We start from the raw sequence: 9,991 nt of genomic DNA, 5'->3' as shown, positions 1-9,991 counted from the left end.
CATTTTCAATTATTATAATTCTTGTTAACACGTTTTTACTTTGGTTGATTTTGATTGATTAAAAAAAGTGCCACAACATCGAAATCATATGGCGCCATATGTACGCGGAGCCGACGGGCACCGAACCCTCCAATGACAGCTGAGCTATTAAAGAACGACATTACGACAATTATGCTTCAAACCTTGCCACCACAAGATGATTTCCCACGGCGGGATATTTATTTTGAGATGACACACCGATGAAGAGTATTAACAGTACAGTGATAATGATTGCCAAATAACTACAGTTTGAACACAAACTTAGTGGATTATGGTAAAAAGCAAATAAATAATAATGATAAATAGAAGTGATAGATCATCAGTCAAAAACATTTTCAGTTTATATTAATTAGCATCGTCGGTGAATCATCTATAAAAAAAAAGAAAGAAAAAAAAGAAAAAAAAAAAGTTTGACATGTAAACAGACTGGCGGGAGGATACGAGACAGACGATTCTGCGACGCCCATGCAGCTTCACTGGACTTCCTTGCTGGTGGTATAGTGCCGGTAGATGTAACCAAGGATTACCATTGTTGAAGTGCTGGATAAAAATTCTCTGCATACAACCAAAAATAAGGAATCTGTAAAGGTAATATATATCACTGCCATTTCGAAGTCGAGAAGTGCACTTGAAGAACGTGTAGAGCTGGTGCTGCTATTACCAAAGCCAGCCACAGCCACGGTAACTACCAAGGCGGTGTGGGCTCCGCAATTTATTGTAATTACATTTAACTTTTACTCCTTAATCACAGTTATCTTGACCTTAACTGAACCGAAACCTAAACAGAATCATAAACTAACCCAAGGAAACCCATTTTATTTATTTATTTATTTATTTATTTTATTTATTTATTTTTTTAGATATTAAGAAAAAAATACCTGTCAGAACATTGTTAGATTAGTTAGGGGGTTTGAGGGGAACACAGCCCTCCGTGCCCTCGTTTGCATAGAATAATTTAAGTTAGAGGGGTTGAGGGTAGTGCAGCCTATGTCACCCATTATGATAGAATAGAATAAGTCGTTAGGTTAGGATATTGTATAAATAATTTTGGCTGCCATTGTGAAATAGGTGTTTTTCTTAATATTTATCCCATCTTTCTTGCTTAACTCATCTTAGGGTCCACGTTCTGATAACATCCACATCCGCTACCACAGAGGGATTCCAAACTGACTACCTTGTCCATACGGGAATCTACTTATTGCTTGCCTGTATGGTTTGAGGAAACATGGGATTGTTTGGTCGCAGCCGCCACCGGGAGCTGAACAGCCTGACATGCCTGGTGGTAGCCCTGGAAGGTTGGCGTACCACTGTAGAACTGCACAATGACGCCTTTGTCTCGGGGCTCATCATCAGTGTGGATGCGTAGGTCTTGATGCTGGCAGTTGTCACTCTGTCATTTGACAAAGCTTTTGTATTTTTTCCAAAATTTGGGTCATTATCATGACTCCTTTTCTGCCTCAATTTATGCAAATATTTAATAGGTATCCAAAGGTTTCTGTGAAAATCTGCATGAAAAAATTAAAGATATATTCAGAAAAGGGGGTTAGATAATTAGATACATAACCTGCTTTGGTGTTACAAGTAAAAAATTGCTTTTGTATACTCTTACAATCATCTTGCTACATATGCAATTTTTTTCCTAACTAACACATGTCCTATAGCTGCTATTTGCACTCCTAAGTGGCACATATTTATCTTGACTGTCACAGACACTCATAACTGACACACACACACACACACAGTCTTGTAACTGGCACATACAATTTCCTGATTGGGACTCTTAGCACTGACATACACCCTCCTGAGTGACTCCTGTCTTACTTTTGCATAGATACTCAGTCACATAAACTCTCTTAACAAAGAGATACCATCTCATACATTCCCCACTGCTGTTATATGGTCTTAGGTCCTAAATACAAAGTCTACTTTCTTACTCTTACATGTACTGACTGATAAACATTCTCCTAACACAGTTCCTGATACTTGTTTAATCACTTTACATTTATTAATTTCTTCAGCAGTCACATACTGTGCCCCAATCTGGCTATGTAGCTCTCAAAAAAAATATGAAACATGGTATCTAAACATATAGAAATATGTGATGTCCAATAGAGAAATTCAAAAGTATGGTAGGAAACTGCATGTAACTAGTGTCATACTACAACACTTCAAGTGTGCAACTACAGTCATACTTCAATATTTTGGGGGTTAAAAGCATAAAACTTCAAGTTACTTATTTAATAAATAAAACAGCCTGTCCATTAGGAGCACCTGTACCAGTCAATAAATGTTTTCAGAAAGATGAACATAGACCTGGAGAATGCCAGATACACTGATGGTAATGGTAAAACTGTGAGGTTAGAGAACTTCCATGTGAGGGGCAGGAAAGTGCGGTATGTCCACATCCCTGACCAGGTGAGTGGAGGGCTTGGCTTGAAAGAGCAGAGAATTCAGAGGAAAAATATTAAGTGTTTGATATTTATCTAACCCTTATATGTTGTCACATACTGTTGTTTCCTTCACATGATTATCATAAGACAGTGGTCAAGAAAATGGTGCATCATCCCTGAGATTGTTATGAACATGAAATAATGGGATGTTTTTTATTTTATTTATTTATTTTATTAATTTATTTTCTTTTTAAGTAACAATGACAAATGTTTCTTCACCTTTGAAATAGAAAAATTCTCACCATCCAGGCTTCCTCATGGCCTAAGGTTATCCTTTTCTCTTCATCCCAGATCAACATTATGGAAGCCATTCAGCAGAAGGTGATGGTTAAAGTCCCACATCGGCGGATGACTGAAAAGGGACACATTGCCCTAAAGCGTACACAGCAGACTCTCAAGAGGTACAGACGACAACAGGAGGAGCTGCAGCAGCAACAAGCAAGCTCTGCATCTTCATCTCAGTCCTTCCCAGGACCATCTACCAGTAGCAAATAATTAGATCATAAACAGTTTAAAATATGATACTGCATGGAAAGAATGAAGAACAAAGGGTTTGTAAATGTGTATGAAAGTGATGTTGAAGGTGCTAATTGGAGAGGAAAGCCACTTGAGGATTGGAAGGATAGGGTAAGAGTGTGTGAAAAGAGATGTTGGCAGGGGTTAGCAGCTTGAACAAGCAGTTGATAGGGAGAAGTAGAAGCTCTGTCACAGCCACTTCCTTAAGGTACTCCTCAGAGACAGATAGATGAATAGGACACTTGAAAATTAATATTCTTGAGATAGGAGGTTAAAAGTTGATTGTCAAGTTTTTTTTTTTACAAAATAAAAATGAGTTGCCTAATATTGTTATTTGCCCATGCAGTAATGGCATAGTAAATACTTTATGATTATTGTATGATGCAGAAATTAGGTTTCTAAAACTATGATAAAATAGATGAGTACAAAATATGCATTTTGTTCTGCTGTTTGAATCAAGTAAAAATATTCGTCCTTTGCCATTTCAGTACTTAAAATATTAATCTCGCGTCTTTATACTTATTCACTTCATTAATCTACTGTAATGGTACATATCTCTCTTTAGACTCATATGGAGCCTATCCTTCAAAAATACTTTTTTACCTTACATGTTAAGTAATTTACCCAAGGGTGATTAAAGATTATACATACAAAACATCCATATTGACAATCATAATGAATGTTGTGGGCATATAGGTATTCACACTTTAGAATCTTCTTGTCACAGACAAGACATGAAATCAATGGTTCAGGTTGGTAGTGTGAAAGGTTGAAGCAGTTACCCATCCCAGAAGGACAGTAAATGTAAGCAAACTAACAGCAAGAAGGAAATGTGGATGTGGCTAAAGAGAAACAAAAGTTTGACTTTAGTCTGCTCATTCTTTGGTTGCACCTGCACCAGGCCCCTAAACTGTAGTGTGATGAGATTATTGAAATACTTTAGGCTCTATTTGCAAGCTAAAATAAATAGAATATATGAATATATAGGCAAGGAGTAAGCATGAAAGCACAGTTATCAAGAACAATAGAAGGGACTCCATCAAAAGCAAAGAAAACAATAGAAACATTACAAAAAATTTCAGTATCAGGCTTAATTCAGTAAAGAGGGTGGCAGTGAAGGAGAAACAAACTTAGAATCATTTGATGTGGAGTTGGCCTATTGTAGTATTTACTTTGATTCATATTTGTAGAGACTGCCCCAAAGTATTGTCATAGCTTAAGGTGAAGATAATTTTTATTTACATTTCATCCTTGCTAATTTCAGATTTTTTGTTCTTACAGCTTCCCTCTCTTCATATCACTTCAGCATTGTCCTCTTACACATATACTACCTACACTATCTGCCATATTGCTTTTCTGTCACTTACCAATTCTTTCAACTTTTTTTTTTCTTTGTGTAAGAGGGGGAAAAGGCAGAAAAAAAAAGCTTCAATGAAAGTGCATTTTCCTAAAGAGCAGAGCCAAAAGGATTACTTCAGCTTCCTTTTGATACTACAGTTCACACTTACCCCACTGCAGATCATGTTTTACTTTTACTAGGCATGACAGATTCTCTCATATATACTTTTATTAATCACATTATTTATTAGGTTCATACCATCCTAGGTATCTCAAGTCTTATCACTTAGTCTGATCTCAACGCCATTTTCATATTTCTGTCCATCTGACGCAAGTTTCTCTCTCTCTCTCTCTCTCTCTCTCTCTCTCTCTCCCCCCAATCAGCTCATACACACACATACAGATACACATAATTGTTAGCCTTTCACTCAATGTACACACACACACACACACACATACACACACAGTGTTGTTGTTAGCATGCTTGGCTCACAATCAAGAAAACTTAGGTGTGAGTTTTGAGAGCATTGAGGCAGATGGGGGAAGCCTCTTAATGTGCAATTCCTATTCTCCAGCAACAAACAGACATGGAATATAAGCCAAGGTGTGTGTGAGTGATCTTAGTCCTACCCAAAGGTAACTTTATCAGCATACCAAACCAGTGACCTCACATAGAGTGGCCCAGACAAAGCACCACACACACACATCTGGGCAGAGAGCAGATGTGTGTCTGTCTGTCTCTTCAGGCAGGCCCAATATCTCAAGTGTTTTAGATATGTTTTAAAGGAGATATACAACATAAAAAACAGGTGTAAATGTCACTGGCTCAGCCTGTCAAATAGTGTTAACCCAGGCGGTGCCAAAGAAAGACTGCATATATTTACTTTACAGATGAATTCTGCTCCTCTAAACTAGAGATGAAAGTAAGCAAATTAGAAGAGCTCTTGGAAGTAAATTCTGGATGGAAGAGAAATAAGGACAATACTAATAGGAAAATACTCAACCTGTAGAAAAGTAATGAGCAGAATTCCACAAGTACCAGTGTTTTTGATATATATGTCAATTATATAGATGCTAGCTTTGGAACACACTTACATGATCATGCTTGCTGATGATGCAAAGTTGCAAAGGAAAATAAATGATGAGAGCCTTTGCAAGAAGTTACAGAAAGACCTCACATGATTATATGAATGTACGTGATAAAATTTGGCAGTTCAGAGAGACCTCATTGGAGATATGAATTATATAACAAAAAAATTCAAGCATCTGAAAGGGAAAAAGACAGGTATGACAACAAATAGCAAGCTATCACCAGAAGACCATATAAATGACAAAGCAAGCAAGGAACATGAATCACTTGCTGGCAAATACAAGGATAACATCTTATAACACAGATAGGATAGGAAATGACTGAAAAAATCATAACATTTATAAGACCAACACTGGAATATGCAGAAGTAGTTTGGAATCCACATAAAAAAAAAAATGAAAAGATAAAGTACAGAGTAGCTACAAAATAGGCACCAGACTTTGAAAGAGCTATAAAGAAAGGCTTGACAAACTGAAGTTCCCAACACTAGAGAGAAGAGAACACAGTGACAATCATGACATAGAAAAGAAAAGATTGATATCAAGGATTTTGTGGTGTCACAACAATCAACACTAGAATGACACGGTAAGAAATTGTACAAAAAAAGAATGAAGAAAGATGACAAAATGTAGTTTTCCTGACAGAAAAATCAGACAATGGAATGGATTGACTGACAAAGTTGTGTGTGCAAGGAGCATTCATAGCTTTAAAGATAATTAAGACAAATTAACTTAAAAGACAGGACATTATGAGCTTGACTCAATTAGGTAAGGACATCTTGCACAGTCGTACTCCTGTTGGGCCAGGTGGAAAGGAAGTCTTGTGGCCCACCATACTATAAACCAGGAGCCTAGGCCCAGCACAGGTGGCAACTTACATCTCCAGCAAGGCCTGATAGCATACATTGGTATACCCTTGCTCTTTCATAATGAGACTGTTCCCTACCCAACACCTACTTCTGTCATGAGTGGAAGGCAAGCAGTCCTGCCCTCCTACAAGTATGTGTGGTCTTACATAAATGAAAAGCTAAAAAGTGTGTTTGTGTTAGCTATTTATTTGATAATTTTTTATTTATTTATTTATTCCAATTTCAGGACTGGAATAAATGAGTAAATAAAATGAATAAATAAATAAAACACACACACAATTGTTGTTTTCATTTGTGTGAGACCACATATATACAGGAGGGCACAACTGCTTGCATTCCATTTCTACAAGTTTGTGAGGTAAAAACTCATGTCTGTTCTCTTTTAAGCAAAGGTTAGTGTGAAAAGAGACAAGTTCAAACTGACAATCTTGCTGAGATAGGAATTCACAACTATATTTGCAAATATTTATTCAGAATTAAAATAAATTTCATAAAAATATACTCTTATCCAGATGCATTTTCAGCAGGTAAAAAAAAAAAAAAAAAAAGTAAAATATATACATTTTGTACGAACCAATTACACTAACAAAGGAAAGGAAAAAGTTTGTGGAATGACTGTCATCACTGTACATCTAATTAATTAGTCAAGTAATGTGAAAGCAGACCACATCCAAAGGAGCAGCCAGGAAAAGATATGATGACCATGACTAAAGCAAGCATAGATGATAAAAATTCAATTATATTATAAGTACCTTAATTTGTGATGTTTTTTTTACCCATTCAATAATAAATCACAGATATTTGTTGTAAATACTCATAAAAGTGAACATTAAAAATAACTTATATATAACAACATTATATACACAAATCTTACTGCTACTTTTTTTCCAAGATATATGACTAAGACATGAAATATGAATAAAATACTTCAATTCCATATCTCAGTAAGAGCTGGTATCCTCTCCTTTGCATACTTTTTTTTTTTTTTAACCATTCCAATATAACAGACTCAGGGATCTTGCATATTCCTGTCTGCCTTTTAATAATATATATAAGCAGATAGGATGTTTCATGAATTTGCAGCCAATTTATCAATTTGCTCTAAATGACAAGAAAAGCAGCAATGTCAAAGGATGACAAACTGCTTGGACCACCAGTGATTATTTAAAGTCTCCTTGATACTGTCTATGTCTTGAATTTCCTGTCAGAGCTCACATCAATCAATCCAATCTTGATTTCAGCACACCAGTTTTTCAGAGTTTGTTATTCTCTCTCTCTCTCTCTCTCTCTCTCTCTCTCTCTCTCTCTCTCTCTCTCTCTCTCTCTCTCTCTCTCTCTCTCTCTCTCTCTCTCATTTGCCTTGGTATCCACTCATGAGCAGTAAAAACCTAAACCATGATAAATGATAAGATAGACTGAACATCATCTATCACAACTCTTACTTATGACAGATCTGTGGCCTCTAAGTTTAAAGAAATCTTAAGCATTACAATACACAAACACTTACTGACTAGCCTTGGCACATATTTTCACTATCAAATAAATTTCCAAAGGTCATGATCATATTTTCCTTTGTTAAAGTTAGGTAAAATCATTTTTATATTTTCCTTTGCTTAAGTTTGGCTGAAATAGAGTATGTAGTTGACTGTGGATCCTTATCACTCATCTACCACACTCAATAAATTTATCTCTATATAGATACTTATAAATTGTCTTTTACCATTAATTCCTATTATCTCTCTCACTTTCCATGCAGTGACTCAAGTAAAGCCTACTTTGCACCAGCCCAGACTCCACATTATTGGACTCCAATAGGTGTTAAGTTATGACATTCCTAGGAAAGGCAAAGTCAAGTGCCTTCTTGGGAGCAGTAGGGTTGTTGGATGAAACATCAACTACAATTACTGCTTGTATTATTGAGCATAGTGAGGAGAGGCAGGTAGAGTCCATCTGCACCACCTTCTGCAGCAGGTGCAGGTGTCTGGTCATATTGGGGCAGAGCTGCTGGCATGACAGACTGTGTTGTATGTCCTTCAACACTGGATTTGGAATTGCTCATATCACTGTACTCAGACTCAGAGTTGGAGTTCATGTTGAGGCTTGACAGCTGGGGGATAATGGGCAAGGCAGCAGCTCCTTGAGGTGGTGGTTGGGACATGGTTTCACTATAGCTAGGAGGATCCTGTTGCTCAAGGGGAACCCCTGTTCCAGGAGATAAGTTGTGAGGAACATAATATTTCTGGACACCAGGGGCCACACCACATATCATGTCTGCAGGGCCTTGCACCCATACAGGCTGGCTGCCAGGAGGGAATGCCCGTGGGTGGTAAGCAACTTGGCCATTCATTACCATGCCAGGATAGTTGGGATGTACTAAGGGAGGATGTGGGTAATAGTGAGGGGAGCCGGGGGGAACTGGTGAGCGTGGAATGCCAGGGGATGGAGGAGGAGGTAAAGTGGAGACAGCAGAAGGTGAGGATGGGTGGTGGAAGTAGTAGTGAAACGAGGGGTTTGTGGATGGGGAATGGAGAGAGCCAGCAGTGTCATATCGCACTTGCAGGAGGTGGGGTGTTGAGCATCCTGAGCTGCTTTCACCCATGGAGATTCCTGAAGAAAGCAAGCAGTTTGTAATGTCAGATTTCTCAAAGATATAAAATTTATTCTGATGTAAATGCAAAATACACCAGAAAAATATCCACCAAAGGCAAATAAATTATAGGACTATGATATGAATAAAAAGAAACATTTGTAACCATTAAGACATTACATTAATTACTTTACAAATTTTGCTAAAATGAATAGCTAGGTTGACAAGCAGCTTTTAATAGCCTAAAATTTTTCCTTACTTCTAGCTCGGGCTCGCTCCTCCATCACCATTCTGAAGCTCTCAAGTTCTTTGAATACATCAGTCATGTCTGGACGCTGGGATGCCCGCTGCTGTGCACATTTCTGTTCACAAAACAATTTGATTATGACTGTAGCATTACATTCTAAAAAATTTAATAAGACACACATTAACATACAATTATATACCAATAAATGTAATGCTAAATTACACCTCCTGACAACACATGGGCAGCAACCTACCTTGCCTAGCTGCAAAAGAAAGGGAAACACTTCTGGCTCCTGAGTTCCAACAGGTTTCTTGTCCCGCATTGCTTCCTGGTCACTCTCCTCCACCAGCTCCCACTACATAATGAATACATTGTACTACATCACCATTCTTTTATCACAGCAATAGTTTCATGAAATGTTTCAAGAAAATAATAATGTAGGAATATGTACTACTTTGGTCCAATAATTGTTAATACTTATCTCAATATATCATTGAGCTTCTGTTGAACTCTGTAATCCAAACCAAGCATATTGCAAATGTCTAGAACATGAATGATCAAAAAGTAGCTGTCATCATGCCTAATAAACTCACTAGGAACTTTTGCCCTTCTTTTCTCTTGTCATCATATCCTCTCAGTCCAGTGCACAGCTCATACAGCACAATGCCAAAACTGTACGTGTCCACCTTCACAGAGAGCTTCTTGCTACGGAGGTAGTCCACTGGCAGGTAAGGTTTGGTGCCATGGACTCGAGACACCTACACCAAACGGAGGAGGGATACCCATGTCATATGTAAGAATGGCATAAATTAATGTCTACTATAATAAACACTCAACTTTAAATTCAGGAGCCCAC

General features: G+C 37.4%; 2 protein-coding genes across 7 annotated transcripts in view; one reads left to right on the top strand and one right to left on the bottom strand.

Annotated features, from left to right (window-relative positions):
* The first annotated feature begins 439 nt into the window (after positions 1-439).
* On the top strand, positions 440-3,435 carry LOC135104489 (U7 snRNA-associated Sm-like protein LSm10). 3 transcript variants are annotated; one of them, XM_064012028.1, is made up of 4 exons: positions 440-627; positions 1,194-1,401; positions 2,337-2,454; positions 2,781-3,435. In XM_064012028.1, exons 2-4 carry the CDS (start codon positions 1,265-1,267, stop codon positions 2,982-2,984), a joined length of 459 nt encoding a protein of 152 aa, XP_063868098.1. In that variant the 5' UTR covers positions 440-627; positions 1,194-1,264; the 3' UTR covers positions 2,985-3,435. The 3 variants fall into 3 exon arrangements, with proteins under 3 accessions (XP_063868098.1, XP_063868099.1, XP_063868100.1); XM_064012029.1 differs by having other exon boundaries at positions 440-720; XM_064012030.1 differs by having other exon boundaries at positions 446-545.
* Positions 3,436-7,578: 4,143 nt separating this feature from the next.
* Positions 7,579-9,991, bottom strand: part of LOC135104487 (uncharacterized) — a 32,524-nt gene continuing 30,111 nt past the window's right edge. For all 4 annotated transcript variants that reach the window (XM_064012021.1, XM_064012019.1, XM_064012020.1 and 1 more), the window contains 4 exons: positions 9,729-9,893; positions 9,389-9,490; positions 9,148-9,250; positions 7,579-8,908 (listed from right to left, as the gene is read on the bottom strand). In XM_064012021.1, the coding sequence (XP_063868091.1) occupies positions 8,193-8,908; positions 9,148-9,250; positions 9,389-9,490; positions 9,729-9,893 (1,086 nt within the window). In that variant the 3' untranslated portion in view covers positions 7,579-8,192. The remainder of the gene's footprint in view (positions 8,909-9,147; positions 9,251-9,388; positions 9,491-9,728; positions 9,894-9,991) is intronic.

This window comes from Scylla paramamosain, chromosome 10 (assembly GCF_035594125.1).
Source record: "Scylla paramamosain isolate STU-SP2022 chromosome 10, ASM3559412v1, whole genome shotgun sequence".
Classification (NCBI taxonomy): Eukaryota; Metazoa; Arthropoda; class Malacostraca; order Decapoda; family Portunidae; genus Scylla; species Scylla paramamosain.
Note: the sequence above shows the minus strand (reverse complement) of the source record. Positions and strands in the feature narration are given on the sequence as shown.